The sequence below is a fragment of the Parasteatoda tepidariorum genome, chromosome 10 (assembly GCF_982258835.1).
Source record: "Parasteatoda tepidariorum strain Cologne lab strain chromosome 10, Ptep-v5.0, whole genome shotgun sequence".
In the NCBI taxonomy this organism is placed as follows: Eukaryota; Metazoa; Arthropoda; class Arachnida; order Araneae; family Theridiidae; genus Parasteatoda; species Parasteatoda tepidariorum.
Genome location: NC_141764.1, coordinates 78834548 through 78858618, shown reverse-complemented (window position 1 = coordinate 78858618; position 24071 = coordinate 78834548). Strand labels below are relative to the sequence as shown.

At 28.3% G+C, this 24071-nt stretch overlaps 2 protein-coding genes across 5 annotated transcripts in view; one reads left to right on the top strand and one right to left on the bottom strand.

Annotated features, from left to right (window-relative positions):
• The first annotated feature begins 15 nt into the window (after positions 1-15).
• LOC107443620 (uncharacterized) lies at positions 16-18337 on the top strand. The gene is made up of 12 exons (XM_043046937.3): positions 16-283; positions 780-885; positions 6048-6142; positions 6734-6855; positions 8403-8476; positions 8613-8689; positions 9432-9528; positions 10666-10764; positions 12686-12771; positions 12919-13014; positions 17000-17089; positions 17208-18337. Exons 2-12 carry the CDS (start codon positions 792-794, stop codon positions 17265-17267), a joined length of 990 nt encoding a protein of 329 aa, XP_042902871.1. The 5' UTR covers positions 16-283; positions 780-791; the 3' UTR covers positions 17268-18337.
• Positions 18338-22388: 4051 nt separating this feature from the next.
• The window catches only part of LOC107443628 (uncharacterized), a 30740-nt gene continuing 29057 nt past the window's right edge, over positions 22389-24071 (bottom strand). For all 4 annotated transcript variants that reach the window (XR_015429672.1, XR_015429673.1, XM_087153116.1 and 1 more), the window contains one exon: positions 22389-22525. Coding sequence is in view for 2 of the 4 variants with exons in the window: in XM_087153116.1 (XP_087009242.1) it covers positions 22519-22525 (7 nt within the window). In the remaining 2 variants the exon portion in view is untranslated. The remainder of the gene's footprint in view (positions 22526-24071) is intronic.

The following is a 24071-nucleotide window of genomic DNA, read 5'->3' as shown; positions in this document are numbered from 1 at the left end:
ACGCACTCTGGCCGTCCATTTAATACGAAGTGGAAATCATTTATACTGAATGCATTTTTACAACCGGTTTTCCCAGTTGATACGTTTGTAAAGTCTAGGTGTCATATCGTATCATGAGGAAGAGCAATTTAATTCGATTATTCAGATGATTCTAGAAAAACGTATCAGGTCATTTAATTAATGTTTTGTTTTGTTGATGCTTTTGCATCGAGTGTTGCTGTCAAGATTTTACGACTAATTTCTAAACTTGCTACGCCACGAAATTATTACTCAAATATCTGGTGTAAGTTTTAATTTCTTGTATCTTGCATAGATTAGATACATTTGAGGATATTGGTTGTTTAAGTAAGAGAAGTGTTCACCTGTAGAATTTGAAATAAATTTCTTAAACTACATAGATCACTGCCTTCGAATTAAGTTACCACATCAATAATTAGAATTGCATTTAATTTCTAAAACTGGAATTTTCATATTTGACGTAAATTTGTTTTGTTTAACCTTGTGTCTTATTGTTTAAATTAAAATTTCATGTTTTCTTTGCTGACACTTTGTAGAATGAAGACTCGTATGAAAATAAACATATCAGATGTTCTTAAATTCCTTATACTGAATAATATTTTTCTTTGTTGATATAAATATAGCATATAAAATATTGTTGAACTAAATTCTTTGATTCATTTAGTATAAATGCTGTATAATATGTTGGAATTCTTATTCTGCTGAACTTATTATTTTAGCCTTGATTATATATTCTCCAAAACTATTAAACTTTGTTTTAGCTTCTGTATATAATGCCTGCTTTGATAGAACGTCCAAAAATGAGTCTTGCTATGTGGGCTGCTCTTAAATCTCACATCATGAAGCAAAGAGAAAAGAAAAAACAAGGTATATAGTTGGTTTTTCTTTACTGATATTCAAACAGTTACTAAATTTTAAATGACAATCAATAACCTAGGGGATATTTCCATATCATGATTTGTCGCACCAGCTATAATCACCAAGGTGCCAAATGAATTTTAATCTTGAAATTGCTTGAAAAAAATTATATAGGTGGCTTCGAGTTGTTTCTCTTGTATGATTTTTTTGTTAGTTTGTAGTTTGTTTTTGTTTCTTGTGAGCCACTGAACACTTAGTAATTGTTTTGGTGCAGATCACGCTATAAAAACTTACTTACTTATCTTTGTGAAAACAATATTTTTTATTTTTATAAAATAGTGCCTATTTAGATATACTTACTTTTATTTTGTTTCAAAGTGTGTGAAAAATAAAAACATCGATCATACAGTTAAATTAAGGTGTAAATTAATTTTAAATTATATCTATTAAGGTATACAGTGAAACCTCCTGTTATGGACACTCCTGCAAAACGGACGCCTCTCAATACGGACATATTTTTAATTCCCCGGGAATCTTCTATGGATAAACCATTACGTACATTCTCCGCAAAGCGGACACTCCCGTAACCGGACGCGGACAGTCATTTTGATCCTGAAACGTTGTTTTTTATCTCTACAAACCGGACACTACTTTTTATAAATAAATTGCAAGCTAAAAAAATGCAACTTTACACCATTTTTAAAGCATGTAAATAAAACTGTTTGCCTTATCCATAACTAAAAATATTGTTAAGCTATTTCACCACCGAAAAATCAATCTGTCTCCTGTCACCTAGCCTTATCTTTGTAAAGAAAGGAGAGAAAATGGTACTGCACTCCTGAAATAATTCTGACATCGGCATCTTTTGATCTTTTCATCTGGACCACACAGGTTATGAGACCCCTCAAGTTGAAATGACTTCTCTCAATGATCTTCCCCATTGAAAATTTCTTTAATTTTCTTATCAATTTGAAGACTGTATTTAACACAACTGGGGTAAAAAAAAGAGAACAGAAGTATAATCTTTGAGTCGTTTATGTAAATGAAACATTTATTCAGGCACTTGATAGCTGATCAATTGTGAATAATCATCTCCATAGGTCGTCATGACTTACAGGTATGCATTACTTTTTTTTCTGTGAATCATGGGAGGTTTTTTTTTCCAAGAAGGTATTAACCATGTTCCCTATCAAATGATAAGTAGGTGTAAGGGGATGTGAACCTAATAATTGAAACGGACTGAGGACAGTACGCTCCTATTTGGTAACATATGTCTAACTTGAGTATCTATGCTAATAGGAAAATTACATTTATTTATCTGTAGCTACATAAAGAATTATGTATTTATATCAAACTTCTTTATATATTCTTTTTATATTTATTATATAAAAAAGAATATATAAAGAATCTTCCTTTTTTAAGATAAAAAAAGAAGATTCTTTATATCTTAAAAAAAGGATTATATAAAGAATCTTCGTTTTTTTATCTTTTTTATATATCTTTTATATATTTCTTATTGTTTAAATAAATATTCTTGTAGATATTTACGGTATCCTTGTAGATATTATTTAATTATTTCTACATCTTTAAGAATATTCTAAAAACAATTTACGATGTTAAATTTCGTTATTAGGGTACCCTTCCCGTAAACGGACAACTCTCATAAACGGACAAATTGTTTGGTCCCATGAATGTCCGCTTAACGGAGGTTTCACTGTACATGTACTCATTATACATATTTTTTTTTTTAAATATTTAGATAAAGTTTCTGTGTTGGTTATATGCTGCAATGTTTTTATTCAAACTGTAACATTGTACATTAAGTTATAAATATATTTATTCTATATGTTGTTCGAAATGAAACATTAAATTATGTGTGGTTATCTGAATGTAAACAAAAACAAACAAAAAAATATTCGATTCTGCTCAATAAACATGAAACATCTTGAATGAAGGGAGAGACAGGACCACCTATTCTGACCTGGGTGTAATCTTTTAAATTGTGATCTAATGGTTACTTAACCATTTTTAAGAGTTTGAAATGTCTAGTGCAAATTTCAGTCCAGGAAATAAAATAAAAACAGTTATTTTGATATTAACCGTCAATAAAAAATATGCCTGAAGCAATATTTTTAGTTGTCTTTAATTTTCTTTAAAGAAATCGTATATATATATATATATATATATATACAGTGTAAAGTCGCGTATCCGGAATCGGTGGGACTTCCAGAAGTCCGTATAATAGATTTTTCCGTATAATAGACCCCCCAAGGTAAACAAAGCTTAAAATGATTTAATAAACGATCTGAATCTAAGAAGCAAAAAATAAATAAATGTTATTTTTGAGGGGAACAATGTTTTAACATTAGAATATCTAAACCAAATATAAAATATTAGAAAAAAACATTATTGCTGAAAATATAGAAAACGAAAAAAATTTAACAGTTATGAAAATATTAATCCGCCATTTTGAACTAGAACAATTCAAGCAGGAAGGGGAAATCCATGTCATTCTGGAACAAAGCTTAAAATGATCTAAATCTAAGAAGCAAAAAAGAAATAAACATTATTTTTAAGGGGAATAATGTTTTAGTATTAGAATATCTAATCAATAAAATATGAAATATTAGAAAAAAAAATATTATTGCTTAAAATATAGAAAACGAAAAAAAATTGACATATGAAAATAATAATCCGCCATTTTTAACTAGAATGATTCAAGCAAGAAAAGAGAAATTCCCGTCATTCATTAAAGTGGGTAGGTGGAGGAGAAAAATTCATTTCCTCCTTATTTGTGAAAGAAAATAAGTGTAAAGATGAGATCATTTAAGTTGAGGGTGGGGAAGTAACATATTATTGTTTTCTCTCCAATCATTGGCTATCAATCAAGCATAAAGGCGGGGCACGCTGATTGGGCTCTCTTTATTTTTTCTTCTATGACTGAAAGAATCTGCTAAAGAGAGAATGTTACCCCCTTTTTCCCCCGCCTCCTAAATATTACATGGTATGGGGAAGAATGAATGTTTTGTTTCTCAAGGACGTATATCCTTTTAGACCTATTCAAATTTTCCATTTTGACTCCCCCTCCACCTTAACGCTTGCCCTGTTTACCCTTTTCCACAGTATTTCTTCTTTCAATAAAAAGGTTCCAGGAAAAGCCTCTTTTACTAGCCACCTGCATGGGAAAGGAAGGCAGGGGACTCAGTTGCGGTCTTTTGAAAACAAATCTCCCTCTTTTCCTACATTCCAAGGGAGGAGCGTCACTAACGGTCACTCAATGGTCTTGGTAGATCTTCACTTCCCCTTTCTGGTGATTTATGGGTTCGATGCCGAAAAGAGAAAATGTGTCAAAAGACTTTTTTTTTTTTAAGGAAAGTGGATGATGGAGAGATGTTTGTTTATTTTGATTGTTAAAAAGTGTCCGGCAAATCGACCCTTCCGGGAAAGGGACATCCGGATATGAGACGTTACACTGTATTTTAATTGTAACTTCGATTCACGTAAATGAAAAACTAGTTTGTGATAGTATTCCTAATTTTTGTAGCATCTCCTAAATTCTTCAAATTCTGCCATTTTTTTTAAATCTTTTTCTAAAAATTTAAATATTAACTAAAAAATCATCATCTAATATGTCAGTCCGGGATTGGCCTTAGTGTTTTCTGAAACATTTTTCTTTATTGCCAATTCACTTCTCTGATGGTTTTAAAATCCATGTTAATGTAGACTAGTCATTGAAGTTTTGGACTTACATGATGAGTTAGTTGTATCTAGCAGCAAATTTTATTCTGTTCAATTTTGTAAATTTTATTCCAACAATGTCTTTATAAATTTTTGTATTTGTCCGTCAGTTGAAATTGTCCTCCTTGATTGGGACGAAGAATTTTTTTAGGGTAGTACATTTACTGCTCTAAAATAAAGGATTTTATTATATGATTGAATAACTAGCAAAAAATTGTTTAGCTTGGTTAAATTTATTCATTTCATTATTTTTTACCAGGAGCAACTTAGGAAAAATGTTTTAGCTATACTTAATTTCTTTTATGATTTCAATGTTACACAACCTTTATTTAAAAAATGTTCTAAAAAGGATCACTATTTCATAAGAAAGATTTATTTGCATTTTTTTTTTTTTTTTTGGTGCATTATTTTGTAAGATAAAGATCTTTAAAATTATTATTTTGAAATGTCACCCTTTATTAAATATTATTATGCTTTTAGAACTTTAAACTTTTAACTTAATTTTGATGGAAAGTAATTATAAAATTCAGCATAAAAAGGCTGGTAACCTGATAGTTGGTAAAATTAATAGTTTTTATTACACTGGTACAGGGTTGGCAAGATTTTGCTGCTGGTGGAAAAAACCATGGTAAATACCGGTAAAAACCGTCCTGGCAAAAACAGGTATTTGCCAAGCAAATTGGCAAAAAATGGCAAAAACCTATAATTTCCAAGATGAGAGGACAAAAACACATTTTTGGTACAAAATTATTCCTAAAATTGAAATATATACTATAAATATAAATTATTACAAAAAAATTAACAAAATTATTATTTCATAATTAAATCATAATTTAATAATATATCATTTTAGTAGTTTAAAACATTATTGATTGGAAAATTTGCTATTATTCTCTTTTTTCCAGTGAAATGAACTTATTTTAAATTAATATAACTATAATTTAAAGCATAAAATATCTATCAAGATGTGTAGTTAATTATTGTACAAATAATAAATTTTTATAATATAATAATATTATACAAATAATAATATTTATTTGTAAAAAAACATTTATTTAAGGATTCTAAAATGAAAAGAGGTCAAAAACTTTCAATGTTTTAAAAATTATTGCCTTTATATTAATTATTAATATGTTAAAAATAATTTTTTCATGTAATGTATCAAAATTATTATTCCTTATGATTGATTTAAATTTGTTTCAAGTATTTTGTAATAATATTTAATCAGCAATTTAGATAATTTGGTTTTTACCACTGCCCTGGCAAAAACCCCTTTTTGCCGGCAAAAACTCCAACCCTGCACTGGTACATTTTACTCAAATCCAACATTCACAAGAAATAATGATATTAATGAAATCATGCTTAAAAATTTGTATTACATATAGCTTTTAACAAGAAAATAATGCTCTAAAATTTGAAAATTTTAATTCCAGAATTGGAAGCAGATGCTGTTGTTGAACAACTGAGACGGGAACAAGAAAAAGAGAGAAAACAGAATGCTATGACTCTAGAAGGAATTAAAGAACAGGTTATTTTCATTTATTTAATCTTCATTATGCCTTTGATATTTTTGGTGCAATAGCTGCTGTATCACCCTCAATTTTTTTTTTCAATAATACAAAATAATGAATAAATTTATGAAATTATGAGTATGTTATATTATGAATCAATTAATGAAATTTATTACAAAAAACTTCTAATCTATGTTTCTTCTTGAAAATCGTAGATCAGTTTTAGTTTTGAAACACTGTGATTTACAAATCACCAATTAATCATGCAATTTTACAAAGAACATTTATTTTTAAATTTAAAAAATTTAACTTGGTTGAAAGGAATTTATGTTTTGATTTTTTTTTTTTTTTTTTTTTTCTGTATAAAACAAGCTTTATAAATTGCCCTTTGGTAGTCTTAACATATTTGTCAGTTTTTTCACTCCATCGGAAAAATAAGAAATTTCCTCATAGTTTATATAATAATAAAAATAAAATTATATTTTACCTTTGCTAAATTTTGATATTTTCCCTTCTGTATAAAAGCAAAATCACTGATCATTCGTTCATAGAAATTGTAAATTTTATTAAAATAAATTTTGTGTTATCATTTTTCCTTTCTATTTTAGATTACTGAATATGAGAAGAGGTTGCTTTGTTTCAAAAATATGAAACATGAGTTATTTCTGTCATTGAAAAGAGTTTTAAATGATGATGAAGTTAGACGAAATGAAGAAATTAAAGAGGCTAAGTATGAGGCTATTATTATTCAGTAGATTTTAAGGCTATTGTCTCCTTATCTATATTTTAAAGGCATGATGCCAATTAAAGACTTATTTTTTGACAATATATAGTATAATTCACTCAAAGTCTGGGTCTATGTGGTTTACAATTTGTCTTACCCTAACAATTTTGAAAGCAGCACTTTCTATTCGTCTCCAATTTGTGAGATAGTTGATCTTCTTAAATATTGATACAGAGTACCTTTTCACATTCATTATGTATCTGCCTAATTGTTTTCAGTTATCTTGATGTAAAGATACAATTATTTTGAGATGGTTGTAATCTGTAAATAAATCTGGAATTTTTAGTGCTTTCAAAATGTAAATCAGCTAATTTGTTAAATCATTTGAAAATGATTATCTATTAAAACTATGGTTGCAATTAAAATTTTTATATTTTTCTTAGTGCTTTTTACTTATCTGAAATGACCCGCACATTTTAAAAGGTATGCAATACAATGCATAAACAATAAAAATACAGTAGGGAACCTATTATCCGGAATGATCCGGACCATCGCTATTCCGGATAACTGATTTTTCCGGTTTTCTGAATCGATACAAAAAGCCGTTTTTTTATTGTTAAACCCAACTGAAGAAAAAACAAAAAATAGTTGGAAATAATTTTAAAAAGAAGAAAAAATGATGAAGTAATACACTAATGATTATTTCCAAAATGATGGTAAGGTAAACATCTTTCAAAAAAGAAAGAAAAATCCTAAAATCTTATGAGGAAAAAAAAATTTGTTTTTTTTTTAAATGGCGGGAGAATTTATCGAATTTCGTTCCGGATTTTTCGGTTTTCTGATTTCCGGATAACGGGTTCTGTACTGCATTTAATATGCAATATATGTATATAGTGTTGTCAGGGTGCGAAATTTCCACTTGTCATTAATGATCTAATATTTAAAACTGGTGATTAATTTTCCTCTTAGAAAAAGTTGACTATGAAGTGTCTTGTTGAAATGTTTTAAAATCAAGCAGCATTTTTTCCCCTTCTTTTTCGAACAAAAAATGCTGACTCGTCCGCTTTTAACCTACAAAACTTGTGATTCTGAAAACATTGAAGGCTTAATAAGAATAATTTGAAATTTCAAATAAGATTATTACTCAATTAATATTAGATTTTTTTTAAATATTATTATTGTTGCATTAAATGTGTTTTGATTTTTAATTTTCTATATTCATTTATGGTTTTATACCACAGCCGAGAAGTTTTTCATACTACATCTGTTAACATTTCTAAAATTGTTCCTATTTTTATGATTGTAAAATAGTGTCAAGCAAAAATTTTGGTATTGTTAGCATCTTTAAAACTGAAATTTCAAATCCTGACAGTATTGATGATAAAGCAATATAAATATTTTAAGGTTAAATTAATACATAATGCATCTTAGTATTCTTGTAAAGCTTTAAGTAAATTTAATTTCTACATGTAAAAAAAATTTATACACAAATAAGCTTTTTTTTACCATGTTATTTTCCTTTATTAATCTGATCTTTATCATCTTCTTTCTAGTGAAATTGTGCAAGTAAATAATCCCTATCAAAATCAAAATGTGCCTGTTGGAGCAGCTAACCTATATTTATTAGGTAAGTTCAAAAAATTTAATGTAATGAATATAACATAAACTATATGATAACTATAATATAAACAATATTATATTTAATGAACTTTGTTATAGTAGATAAGTAACATTAATGAAGCAATAATGTTTCTGATTTACAGGAGGAAATAGAGTAATGAACAGAAATTCTGGAATGTATAAAGTGGGTAATGCTCCTCAAATGCAACAGAATGTAAATGTGAGTAGTATTTTATTTTTTCTGTTATTTTTAATATTTAGAGTAATATTAAAATATAGTGATATTAATATAGTAATATTTGAATATAAAGCGGCATTGTTGGGCCATGAATAATTCTATTAGGGTTGCTACAACTTTAATAACTTTTGAAGCCTCTACCATAGCTAATCGACAAAGTTGTCTTTTTTTTTTTATAAAAGAATAAAATGTTGATAGTTTATAATTTTCAGGTAGTTTATACATTCAATATGAGAACTTGCCGGCCTAATTAAAGCAGGTGTAAGTTGTTTTGAGATTGTTAAATCATGAGTATATCAAATAACACAAACATGTGCTCATAACTTGATACTTTACTATAAATAGATGTTTTATATCGAGTGATTGATTATAAGCAACATATAACAGCAATCCCAAGAAACAGGAGCAGTAAAATATGCTTCATTAGAAACTTTCTTGGCTTCAAAGTCTTTTATTAGACTTTGATTACCATATTCATAGTTTTGAAGCCAGGGCATTACTTGTTTCATATCATTTAAATAGACATTAATATGTACATATGCAAACTTTTAGTGGCATATTCTAAATCTTAAGTATGTATCTACCACAAAATAACAAGTTTAAAATTAAAATTATTTAATTTTCTAGATTTAAATACATAATGTGATCATGTATAATGTTTTGTAAACAGCTTTCTGATATTTTTATACATTCTGGTATAATTCAAAAATGTTTTTATTTTTAGGGTGCTGTTAAAAGACCAAGAAGTCCATCTCCTCCTCCTACCTCAAATTATTCTCAAGGATATAATTATAAAGCTCATGTTACTGCTTATGGTCAAAGTATGTACTTTTTTTTTACTTCATTTCTGTGCAAATAAGTTAAAAAGACAATAAGGGGAAAAATTTTATTTTTTTAATTAAAATTTAAAACTGTTCTATTATACTATTTAAATTTTTTCTTTATAATCCAATTCTTATTACAAGTGCAATTTAAGCCATAGAAAGCTGCATAACCCAATTGGTAAAAAAAAAATCTTAATTTATTAAAATGTAAAACTTTTGTAAGATGAAGTTTAATTTTTACTTCAAATTACAATTCACAATTCAAGTAAGTGCAAACAAGACTACAAATAGCAATATTTTTATAATCGCACACAAAAATAGCTGTAGAAAAACAACATTCAAGGTATTAAAAAAGAATTTAACCCTTCAATTTTTGTATTTTAAATTTAAAAATTATCTCATTATTTTTTACAAGCTTACAAATATTTAACTTTATATTTTAGTTTAATTTTTTGATATCTTTGTTAAATAAACAATTCTTAATTTGCTTACTTATTAAAAATTTTATTTCAATTTCCAACTTTTTAAATAGCAATTCATGTGCATAGAATGTGTAATAAAACAAACATATCTTGGTGAATATATAATTTCATTATATTTAGTAATTCTAAAATTAAAAATAGTATATTTTTTATTATTTTGCTGAAAAGTTTGTATTTTAATTAATTAGGAAAAATTATACTTTTTAGTTCGATTTTTTTTAAAAGTAGTATGGTATATGTCTACTGTTCGGAAAAATGTCCTGATTTTTTTCTTTGACCCTCTTTCATTATAATGAATTATATGATCAGTAATCTAATACCTATAGATCTATTACTATATTCAAAACATTCATCTCACTGTATTCAAAGTCTCTTTAAAATAATAAAAAAATATCTTACCCATTTTATTTCAATAAATTTTTTTAAAGGATCAATTAAGTCTTTCATTTTAATTATTTTCTCCCTATTTAGTTATTTAATTATATAAATTTATTTTTTTTAAAAATAAAATGGCCAAATGTATACTTACATAATCTTGTACCTTATTTTTTATACATCTTGTGCATTACAAAAAATTTCTCACAATTAACTTTCTTTAAAATTTTAAATGTTTGATTTGCTTTGTTTACATTTATGAATGTTTCCATTTTAGCATACTCCATTCCACACCCATCGGGACAATATCCCTCTCAGGAACAAGCTAAACATTTGGCTGCAGCAAACTACCATGTCTCTCATTTACCTCAAACAAGTAATGTACATAATCTTTAGAAAATTGTTTGCGTAATATTTCTTAGTTTGAACACCATTTTCTGAATATCTCTTTTATAATTAATAGAATTTTTGTAATTCTCTAGCATTCTGGAGTTAGTGGTTCAATCGTCCTTTGAAAAGGAAATTGAACCACTAAATTGAAAAAAAAGTTTTTAAAAATATAATTTAGAATTATGAAGTTTTGAAACTATTCAGAATAAAATATAAATTACTTTTTAAACTCTCAAGCTTTTATTTGAAGTATGGAGAAATTATTACCAAGTATCTATTCAAAAATTAAAGTTTAAGATAAAAGCTGCAAATAGTACTGTTGCAAATAAGTTTTTTGTTATAATTTTTAATGTAAAAAATTTATTATAGATTTCATAAATAGGTTTTAAATGTGTGCTTATCTGTGTTTTAACCCTAAGCTACTGTGTGATTATGATAGTACTTACTTGATTTATTTTTTATACAAGTCACTTATGTTTTATACATGTTACTTTGTTTTTTAATCTCAGTTATAAGTATTTCCATTTTTTGAGAACATTTGGAAGCTACTTTGTTTATTATTTAATTATATCTTACTTCTAAATATACTTGAAAATATTTTAGTCTATTTTTATCTGTTCATTAAGTCATTTATAAAAGCATGATAATATTAAATCTTCATCACATCCTAAACCTTTAATGTCATATTGGAAATAAAGCACTTAAAAAGCTATTATGCTTATAATTATGCTTAAAATTATGCTTATAAAGCTTTAATAAACTTATAAGGCTTTAACAATAATTAACAAACTGCAAAATTTTAATTATTAATGCACTATAACTTTATATTGGCTTCAAATGACTTATCTTTGACTCACTAAAAATTATGCGCAATTTGTATCAAATATTATTTTAAGCATTTTTAAGAACAGAATTATTGCAGAAGCTAACAATTTATTATTTCTTTTCATCAAGATTGGATTTGTTTAAATTTTTTTTTTAAAAAAATGCTTGATATTGTACCCATGATTTTTCAATTATCTACTAACATATCTTTAATAATAAAAAATAAATTTTAGTTTTGTATACTTTAAGGGGGACAATTTTGGTTGATCTTCGTATTTTTTATTTACTGTAGTTTTAGAATTATTACTAAGTTTAATTAAAGTTTTGCCATTTATTGAGTCTGGCATTTGTCTACCTTAGTCTATTGTTAAGATTTCAAAGGAAAAAAAAATTTCTTCCTTTCAAAAAAATTCCTGATATTTTTCTATTTTTAGAGTAAAGATGTTAGTAATTTTTAATAAAACAGAATAATAAAGTATTATTAGAGATTTGTAGCTGAAAACAACTTTTCTTTTTATAAAGCTTCATATTTTTCTTAGGTTAATACATAAATTTATAAGTGCCGTAGTAATTGAAAAATCCTGTTCATTAGAATGCTCCAGGCTAATTGGAAATATCTCAAGCATTTTATAGTTAGGCTGTTTTTTATATGCTTTTTGCAATCCACTCAAGTGCCTCTAAGCTTATTAGAAAATACTTAATAAATACTATTAATCAGGATAACTGAGCTATGAATAATGTGCTTTCAAATTAGTCTATAAGTATCTAGGTCATTGCAATAAGTTTAAAAAATGTCAGGCTGATTGAAAAATACGAGACTTTTCAATCATACCACAAGATATGGTATCAAGATGACCACAGCAATTTGCAGTAGTTTTTTTTTAATTCACTTTCGATATATATAATAAATATATAATATATACATACTGGTTTTAACATTAACACCACATTTTTTACTATGTTGTAGCATGAGTTTACTTTTTCTATTTCTTTTATTATTTTGTTTGGTCCCTTCTTGGTTTTTATTTTTGGTTCTTGGTCATCATATGCTATCAAATAATGATTGTTGTTTTACAATTTAGGTTATGTTGGAGGATTACCACCTCAAATTGATCATCCTTCTCAAAAAGCAAGTAACTTACAAGAGGAGAAATACTACATACAGCAGGTAATATTTAGAGAATTATTTTCCTGAAATGTTAAAATTAATGTAGGTTGAACATTAAAATTAATTTTCCAATATTTCATTCATTTTCAATTTATATCAGTTTAATTCTGACTTGCCTCACATATATTATTCATTGACTCATTTCAGACTGGAAGCATATCTGCTGGTTATCCTATTAGGAGTCAGCCTCAACTTGCTCCTCATCTATCTGCTCCCCATCATTCATCAACACCTCCACATCAGGTACACTCTTCATTCTATAGTTGATCAAGTTTATTCTAAAGTTTGACAATAAGACCCTTATGCAACTGAAGCAAAATTTGATCGAAGTACTGGTTTCCGCTAGATTTACTAACAAAACTGTAATAATATTACCAATTGCAGATAATGTTCCCAATTAATTAGTTATATCTGTCAAACTAATTTTACTAAGGACCTAAGTTCTCAAATTTCAGCTGAAAAATTAAAGACAGTTCGTGTAGGGTAAAAATCTATGTACTAAGTACAAGAGAATGAACAGTGTGCATAGCGTTTCTAAAAAGTGCTTATTTTTTATTTTCGTTTTTTAAAAGCCCTTAAAGGTGCTTTTTTCATTGAGTGGTTTTAAAAAGTGCTTAATTTTCCCTTTTCCAAAATGAGATTTTTCCTTTATCATGTTGATTTTCGCTACCAATTATGCAGAAAGACACTGTTCACATTGTCTATTCAACGTTTTCACAATTAATTCAACACCAATCTATTTTGGGGTATCATCAGTCCGTAGCGTATTAAAACGCCATTCGATTAACACGATTCAAAAATTTTGACAATTGTCAAAAACAATGCCAAGTTTTTTTTTTTTGACATAACGGTGAAAACTAGATAAAACTGTCAATTGTCAAAAACTATCCTATCTAATTGTGATTTTTTTACAGTGCTTAAAAATATTATTTGGGTGCTTATTTTTTGTTGAATAATTTGGCTACGCATCCTGATGGAACTAAAAGTTAAAAAATCTTTCTGTATAAAAGTACTACTTTTGACTGATACTTTCTTTCTAACTTAGTCCTATTGACTCATATTTGGCCTCATTCAATTCAGGGAAAAATACAAGCCACTATGCTTCACATGTCTTGAGAGCATTGATATTGCATTGTAAAAAGTGTATAATATTGACTTTTGTTAGGTTCATTTCAATTTAAAGTTAATTAAAATACTTTGCTTGACTAGTCATCTGCTTAAATAGGTATAAGTTAAATATTATAGTTTTTGAACATAAAATCATTAATTTCTATACTATTACTTCATGTTTGATCTCATTGATCACTGTGATCATGTCTTAGGCAGAGATGCCTACTTGCTCCGGACAGCAATTTTATTTCTTAAAGTGGTAGTTTATTAATTGTGATTCTTGGTTTACTAAATTCAATTTAGTAGATTTTTATCCACCACTATTTCTAAATAATTCGTACGCTTATATAATTCACCACTTCATATTATTTCGTCAATGCTATGCCATTTAAAAAGCAAGCAAAAATAATCCAATACTTGCAAAATTTACTTTGCAGTTATTTACCATTTTTTAAAATTATTTTGGTGTGTCCGGAGCAGTTTGCATCTCCGCTTAGGTAGCAATACTTATTTAGCCCTCTCATCAAAACATGACTTGTGAGTCCATGCAGGTTTTTATTGCTTAATAAAAAACGGCTTGTTGCTCGGTTTTTTAATGCCAATTTTTTGTTAATGTCATTGTATTTTTTAACTTTACTATCAGTAAAAAAAAACATAGATCCATAGTGCTAGTAACTTGGAATATTGTTGCCTGTACCAGTTCAGACAGGCTCTCTGTTAGAAAGGTTTTTTTTTTTTAAAAAAAAAAGTACCCCAAAATATTTCTTATTCTGCCATTATAAAATACATACCGTATATTCCGGCGCATAACGCGCACCCGTAATTTCTAATAACTTTTTTTAAATTTTTAGATATACTCTTCGTATAACGCGCATGAAAATTTGGATTGTACATGTGCAATATCTCGTCAAGTATCTATAGAAAACCAAAAAGACTTTTAGTGTGGGACATGTTAAGGTCCCACCTTACAGATAATGCAAAAAAATTACTGAATGAATGTAACACCGATATGGCAGTTATTACGGTCGGATTGACACCATTAGTTCAGCCATTGGACGTTTGCTTTTAAAGCCAATTTAAAAAAACAGTGGAACACTTGGATGTTGGAGGGCGAGAAAACCTTTACGAAAGGAGGACATATGCGTCATGCAAGTTTGGAAACAGTGTCCGAATGGATATTAAAAGCATGGGATGAAATTAAGCCTGAGATGGTTAGAAAATCATTAAAAAAATGTAGAATTTCAAATAATCTGAAAGGATGACTGTATATTTATGGATGAGGGTAACACAGATGATGAAGACGAAACACATTGTGATGACGTGCCTGAAGAAATAACGGAAGACAAATATAATGAACTATTTATGTAATAACGAAAATCAATAAAGTATGTAGGTATGTTATTTCTTCAAAATAAAAGTATTTTTCTATGTTTAAATTTTTTTAATCTATAATTTTTTATATTCGGCGTATACCGCGCACCCGTAAATTCCAATGTTATTTTTTGCATTAAAAGTGCGCGTTATACGCCGGAATATACGGTATACAAAATTTCACTATGAACATCTTTACACAACAGCTCGAAATCTGTCGAAACTGCTACTGAAGTGAACAGAGCCCTGACTAATATAATATTATCAAAGTCTCCTTGAGAAAAAAGCATAATCCAATAATCACATAGATGGTTATTTGAATAAAGAAGTAAGCATAAAAAAATGTCAAGAGAAATTAGTACTAGACTATTGTTTCTTATTCTTCAAGGCAATATTTTCGAACTCTTGATTTTGTTTTTATCGAAACATAGAAGTACATAAGAGTACCAAATTAAATTTTTTAACATAAGATGTTTATTCTAGTAAATATTGCGATAATATATATAGCTTAGAATAATTTAAAGGCATGGTTATCTAATTTTCAAATAAATCACTTCTTTGGCTATCTTTTTGCTTTTGGAATGTTTTGCTATTGCTTTCTAAGTAAGTCTTGTCTCACGCGTGTTGTTTTAGCTAACAGGTGTTTTTTAAACAATTACTTAGTGGCATTTCTAAAATTGGAGGAAAATTTATACATTGCATTACCAAAATATTTATTATTTTAATTCTTTGACACCTACACCTAAAAAAAAAATCTCTTGAATTGAATGCTAGCTCAAGTAGTAAACAACAGATTAATAACAGTAAACATCACAAACAGATACAATAGCCTGAAAGTTTTTCTGAAGGTGCAACACCTGCTGTTTTTTTTCCGTTTTTCTAACGGCAGGTACTGAACTTTCGTTCTTCACCTTGGAAGTGTTGCTCATTCAACGTTACCCAGTGGGCACCTGTGAACCTAAGTCACAGAGGAGAGCAACATTACCCACGCCACAAATACCCATTCATAGGGTGGGCCACATTGACACACAACAAAGGATAACACAGAAAGAAATATCCATGCCCAGAACGGAATTTGAACCCGCAGTCAGACAAGCTAACCGCTAAGCCGTTAAACCTGCTGTTGTAATCATCTATAAACCTGATGTACTGAGATTTTACCCTTAATTTAGTTTCTTTAGGGAATGCAAAACCTTTAAACTTAAAATTTCAGAAATTATTTAAAGTTTGATTTATAATTTGAAATTTCTTAAAATTGTTGCATTTCAAAATTAAACAAAAGTGTTACAATGTAAACAGATATTAAAAAAAAAATTATCCCTTTTGTTTCATATATTTTTTATCTACCATTGTTCAACAGGAATGTAAATAACACAAGATAGAAAAAAAATTTTAATGCACTGAAACCACAAAAGAATATTTTGTAATGATTATTTCCATAGCCTGTGTAAAACTATACCAAACTTTCAGAAATTGTTTAAAAAAAATTGAGATATCTTGGTTGAGACATATATAAGAATAACTTTTGTACGAAGACAAAATTGCCAGTATAATTGTTATATAATTAAAAATATCAATACCAAACATAAATTTTCTTTAACTTTTTAGACAAAATTGAGGTTTTGTGTCCTTTACACCTGTCGTTTAATACAAATTTTTTTTTTTTAAAGCCTCAAATCTGGCAAATGTTAAACATGTATTTTATAAACTCTAAATCCAGTATTTGAATGCTAAATTTATTTTTTAGAGTGCTTTCTATCAAAAAGTAAAGGCAATTCGGGAATATGAAAGGGCAGAAGGAATGCGATTTGAACATGCAACACAAAGTGATCCTAATGTAAGTATAAACACCTAGGAATGAATTGTTTTTCCCCCTTAGATAATTCATGAGTTTTAAAAGAGATTCCAGTATATCAATTTTCCAGTGTAAATAACTATTTTTATTTATTTTTTAGGCTCCTATTAGAAAAGAAGAATTAATGCGAAGAAGCATGAATAATGATGGACATAAATAATGCATAAATTCATGATTTGTAAAAATATTAATAGCACTTATAAACTTTTTAAGGCCACATAATATAATCATTTAGTATAAGCATTCCCTTTTTTTTTTCTTCTTAAATTCAACTATTAACTTCTATGGTGTTTTCTACTAGATTGCAAGTTTATAAATTAAGGTTTTGAAATATAATTTAAATGTTAATAAATAGAAATACAGTCAGATAAGATTTAAGACAAGATTAATGCTTATAAAACAATGTTTTATTTTTAATGATTTAAACTAAGCTTAAAATAAATTATTTTTGTGTAAGGTACAGGACTAAATTAAGACTGGTTATGTCTCTTTTTGTGCATGCTTAGAGTGATGTGCAAGTAGGAATTTTTGTCATTGTCATGGCTATTTAAGTGTCGCTGAGCAAAAAAAGTCATACATACCACTTCATGATAGCATCATTGAGGAACAAAACACATCTATTTGTACATTTGTCAAACTCTTGGTACCGTCACCATAGAACAGGAAATATACTTTGTTATTATTTGATTATCCTGCCAAAGATTGATGTCTGTACATTTAACTCCTTACTACAGGACATTTTTGTAAATGGGTAAATATTGGATATTACTATCATAAGTTAATTCCAAGTTTATCCGGTCAGATTTACTTGCTACAAAAGCACAAAATTGCCTATATATTTTCTTTTTGAATGATTGTTAGTCTTGATTATCATTTTAAATATTCTATGTTTTTTGTATTGTTCTAAACTAAACAAATAAACATTGTATAAAACAAAGTAAAGGTGACTTGTAAAAATACAGAAATCAACAACCAACTGGCAAACATAAAATCAAAGAGATAGTCTCCCTATGTAGAAAAAAAATTAACTTTTTCAATATCATGGACTAGTTTTACAGCAATTAATTATCTTAATGTCATTAAATGCTATTTATAGAAATGAATTCTTTTTTTTTCTCTCTTGTACATAAACTTTTTAAAATCTCTTATTTTTTATTGAATGAATCTTAACTTTAAAATTCATCTCTGTATGTTTCTTTATAATTGAATAAATATTATAATGATTAATGATATCTCTTACCTGCCTGTTTCTTCTTGAATCGATTGGATGATCTAGAATTATCTTTCTAACCTAGAAACTGCTTATGAACATCTCAACAGTAAATAAAAGATTGGAGTTACCGAGAAACACTAAAAAATATCTAGATTGCGTAGAAATTCTATTGTGGCACATATTTGAACCCAAAACCTACGAAAAACATCCTCAATCAATAATACTTCTGATTTATACTAGGTGTTTCTATAACCTCTATTTACATATAGTTCAAGAAAAATGGAAGCCCAGTCAAGTTCATATATTCCATTCAGAGAGAATTTTAATTCTAAAAAATTATCTGAACATTTAAATCTGAATGAAAAAAAAAATTTTGGAACATAACTAGCACAGGACGCTCCAATATTTTATGAATGTGGGAGGACATGGTTAGAAAATTGGACTTCGGACCAGAGAGGCTGGGGTTCGATCCTCGACATCCCTAAGAAGGAATATATACCAAATTTACAGTGTAAAAAAAAAAGGAATTTTGCCATATTTTAAGGACTTTTTAAACAAATTGAAAATTTTTTGCACACAATTAAAAAATTTATTAATCCAAGGATAATTCCATGCAAGAAATATTTTTTTTAATCATCTAAGATTTGCATAAGAGTGTAATTATTTTAAGGCTAAATACAAAATTTAAAGGAAATAAGGTTCCTAAAAAAATTGAACTTTAAATATTTGACTTTTTTAAAATTCCTCAGTAACTATTTCACCGATTTCTTTCAAATTTTGTATTTCGCATGATAGACGACGAGCGGTAGCGCTTCGCGCTGTCGTGCCACAGGTCCTTGGTTCGATCCTTGGGCCGGGCAAGGCCGACTCAGCCTTTCATCCCTTCAGTGGGTCGATAAAATGAGTACCAAGCATGCTTGGGAACTAACACTGGGGGTTCCGCGTTCGGCTGACCACCTGACCGGAACATATGCTCCTGCACCCCAGAGCCCAAGGTCAAGAAAACTGAGATGGGCACAGTCGGCCTTGGCCCTCTTAATGGGCTGTCGCGCCACTGAGTTAGTTTAGTTATGATAAAATTACACTCTTTAAAATGATGTAAAATTTTGCACAGTTTGCAATTCAAAAATTCTCGACCAATATAAAATAAAAATAATGATAATTAAAAATCATTTTTTGCATGCAGTTATCTTTGGATAAACGTATTTCATAGTTGTGAAAAAAATGTTCAATTTGCTTTAAAAATTCACAAAATATAGCAGAAAGTAAAATTAACATTAAGAGGTCCAAACCTTCGACTGCTCTCCTGACCAGACAAATCAGACCATATTATTCGCATTTCGACTACCCCCATTGTTTATAAGATCAGAAATCGAAATCCATAAAGAAAAAGTAGTTTTATTCAGAGGAAGCATGTTTTTGTGTCTGATTTGATAACTTAAAATAGCGTGGCCACTAATTAGCATATGAGAGCACCACCTCAAACCATTGAGATAGTCTTAGTACTAGAAAATCTGAACATAAGACCAAAGGTTACGCAGGGTGATTAGTTTTTTTTTTTTTTTTTTGCCACTCAACCACCACTCTGAATGAAAAGCATGTGTGTCATGCACCTGCTTTTCATTTTAATATTCGTATTTTTTTCTTCATTCAAAAAACTCATTTTTGAAGCTGAAAAAGAACAACTTGAAAAGGATCGTTTTAACATGTTAGAACTGAATTATTTCAATATACATAGAACCATATTTGAATGAGTGAAATGTAACAGAAAAAAAGGTAATTTAATTATAAATTTAAAAATCTCAATCAGATCCATTAATTTTTTTTTTTTTTTTTAGAGTTAAACTGTCAAAAAGAAGAAATGTAAACGCATCTTTTTAACATGTTGGTACTGAATAATTATTTCAATGTATGCAAAATTGTAGTAATTGTAATTGAGCTAGTAAATTGTAGCAGTAAAAAAGGTAATTTAATTATGTTAGCAATACTAAGAAGGTGAAAACAAGATTCATTTTTATTCTAGAATTAAAATTAAAACTTGATTTAGAGTAGGCAGGTGAAAAAAAAATTAAAAGAATACAGATTTATTTAACTTTTTCTGAACTAAATTTGAAGTAGGGTGGACAAAAGTTTTAGAAGAATTCTGTGGACATGAGCAATCCAAAGTTGGCTAAAACGAAGCAAAACACTTGTGCTTTTGAAGAATAAGGACATTCTGTGGGCTTTTCAAGTCCCCATCATGAGCAGCCCAAGCTTGGCAGAACAATAAGACTCAAAAATGGGACATTTCAAAGTTATAATAAAATTTCCCCGCAGTAAGAGGGGTATTTATTTACAATCAATACAATAGATTCAATAAAATACAATCAATAATTTTGAAAAATTCTGTAGACATTACTCAGCATGAGCCTCACGATTATAAATGAAACTGAACAGTTTAGAACCCTGATTCTACTTAAAACTCCAGTCTTTTCTTTTCTTTTAGCCAACCTTGGATTGCTCATGTGTCTAGACACATTCTTTGAAAATCCACAAAATTCCCCTATTCTTCTAAAACTCACCTTTGCTTTAAGCCAACCATCACGACACACAACTTTTGATGGGGTCGATTTCAGTTTTGTGAAAAATTTTAAAAGGGTCCCGGTGATCAGCTATTAAATCGAGCGACTGTGACTATGCATTCCATCGCAACTTCAAAGTAAATTATAATTTAAAAGTATTTATACATAAAATAAACTAACTGCCAGAAATTTAAAAGTAGAATTATTATTGCAGTGGTGAGAAATATGTATTCATGAAAACAAAATGAATTTAATATTCTTTCTGTTGTTAAACCAGTGAGTCAAAGCAAAAATTATTTCAATTGAAAAATACTCAAAAGTATTAAGTTAAAGAAGTTAGTGTCAAGTCAAATAAATTTTCTTGCTTTTGCTTTAAATATTTAAATTGCCTTTCTTTGAAAATGGTTTAAAAAAATTATAACTAAATCGGAGAAATTGTAAAAAATTTCTACCTCGGGCTATTATTAACATTAATTATTATGCATTTTCTTAAGTAGCAAACATTATGATGAAGTATTTGTGAAACAAATTTTGTAAGAATAATAGAAATTTTTTTTTACAAGATTAAAAAAAAGAAAAGGAAGTTAATAGCTAGACCTGATAACGTCTGAGTCCATCATTTAGTCCCAAATAAATATTTTAAAAATTTAGGATTATTTTTTAACGTAATAAGCATTATAGGTAGTTTTACTAGTCTACTTAAATAATCAGTGGCTAACAGCTTCGAGATTAAAGTGGTATAAAAAAAAATCCTTATTCTTTCTAAAATATCTAATATGGCAAATCTATTCAAAGTTAAGGAGCTCATAGATAAAGAAATTGATGACATGATTGAAAAAAAATTTCCAACTTATTGTGCTAGTAAATCCAAGCAATATTTTGCATGTTGGTTATGTAAAGGATTATCGATTGTTAAGTTGTAAGTGAAACAAAAGTCATACATTTTGTAAAAGAAAAAGAGAAAAGTAGACAAAAAAAATTTGTCTTGTTAGAAATTTATGACAACAAAACTATTACCATGATTTCTATTATTAGAAAAGGTGAAATAATATTAAAAAATCTGAACCTTGGAAAAAGCAGACTTAAAAAAAATCAAGGTAAATTGGATACCATATTAAATAATTTTAATTTGTTAAATAATATTTTTTAAGTGCAAGACAAAATCTTGTAGCTTTATAACAAATGAATTCGGAGGAAAAACTTGATAATAAGAAAAGTCACCTTTTTGAAGATATTAAACAAGTTTAGGGAGTGTCTTGCATTAAACAAATTGAAATGGGAGACTGAATTCTTACTGAAAATAATTATTTAACTTATTCAAAGAAAATTCCTTCTAGAGAATTCAATAACAGAGAAAAGTATTTCACTTATTTAAAGGAAATTAATGGTAAAAGAGCTATGTAATTAAATATTACATTTTAAAAAGTATGCACGATAAATTATTGTTAAATAATGTAATGAATTTTTATACTATTCTTAATTTTAATATCATTCAATAAAGCAGAAGTGCTAACAAAACTGTTTATTTTTACAATTTTCAGACAATAAAAATGTTTACATAATTTACAAATTTGGAAAGCGAATATGAGAAATATACAACAATTTTAAAATAACCCGTAATGTGTGACATCAAGTGATCATACCCTAAAAGAGAAAATATAAGTTTATTAAAATTGTTTAAAAAATACTTACAAAAATATTATTAAATTCCACTGGATATGCGGGCAATGAGGAAGCTGATAAACAGGCCAAATAAGCTTGTCAAAAATCAACAATAGATCTATATGACATACCATCAAAACAGACAAGAACAGAGCTTATGAAGAGTAACCTTTTAACATCACAGCAAAGATGGGATAGTGATGATACAAAGGGCCGACACACTTACCAATTTAACCCAAAAGTCAGTAATCGAAAAATTTACTCAAACTCTTTACTCATCAGTCAAAATTGTTCAGGAAAGACCCGAACTGCAAAGTTTGTTAAACTTATGAAGATATTGAACACATACTTACTGTCTGTCCAGTTCATGATGATTTAAGAATTAAATTTTTCCCGAGAAATTTCAACTTTGATACCATTAAAAGAAAAAAAAACAAAGGAATTGAAGAGATTTTTGAAAACAGAATGGAGGATCTGGCCTAAACCGATCCTTCAACAGTATTCCCTGGATGCCCCGAAACGGGGGTGGGACAGGGTAAAGCCGAACTATTAAAATCGTTAATTTTAAAATTTTGATGATAATTGTAATATGAGGGTTGTTTTGTAAGCAAAGGCCGTTTGAAAATAAAAACCACAGGAAAGAAAATTTTTGTGAAACAAATTTATTACGTTTCTCTCTCTCTCTCTTTTTTAGCATAGTTGACAAGTTTATTTAAACACTTATCATACCTTACAACTAGATTTATCATGCCCTCTTCATACAAAATTGCTGTCTATTCCATTAACCAAGAGGTTAGGGTCGTTTTCACGTATTAGTCATTGATGTAGTGACTGCCGCCAAAATGATGTTTGATATATCGGAAAAGATTAAAATCACTCAGCGCAAGGCCTGGGCTGTAGGGAGGGGTAGTCCAAAACTTCCCAACCAAAAGAGACCAATAAAGCTGGGATCTGAGCTGCGGAAAGAGTCATTGTCACAGAGTAGCAAAATTCCCTGTTAGCATGGCAGGGAATTTTGCTACTTCACAAATCTGTCAGTAAATGTCTGCAGCAGACAGGTTTTTTGCCGATTAAAGACGCATCACTGACCGTATCTCCTGCGGCGATTTGTTAAATTTGTTCGTTTTAAAGACAGAACTGACATTACAGTTTACCTACACAGTTGTTTCCAACTTGCCGGGACACAACATAAGCACTCGTTGCGACGCTTGCATCACCTATTAGTGCACACAACAAAATGGCCTTTACTTAAAAAATATTCCAGGCATTGATCCAGATTTTATTTTTCCAGTTCCATTTTTGTAAGGGAACAAAAATTGTATAAAATAGAAATGTTTTTTTTTTTTTTTAAAGTTTTTTAATCATGTAAAACATTTTATTTTAGCATTCATTATATTTCATGATTAACATAAAAAAGTTCTTAAAAATAAGAAAAATAATATGATCAGCAGTAATTTGATAAATTACTAAAAATATTAATACTTTTATAATATGAAACTTTGTGGAAGAACCCTTTTTACAAAATTAA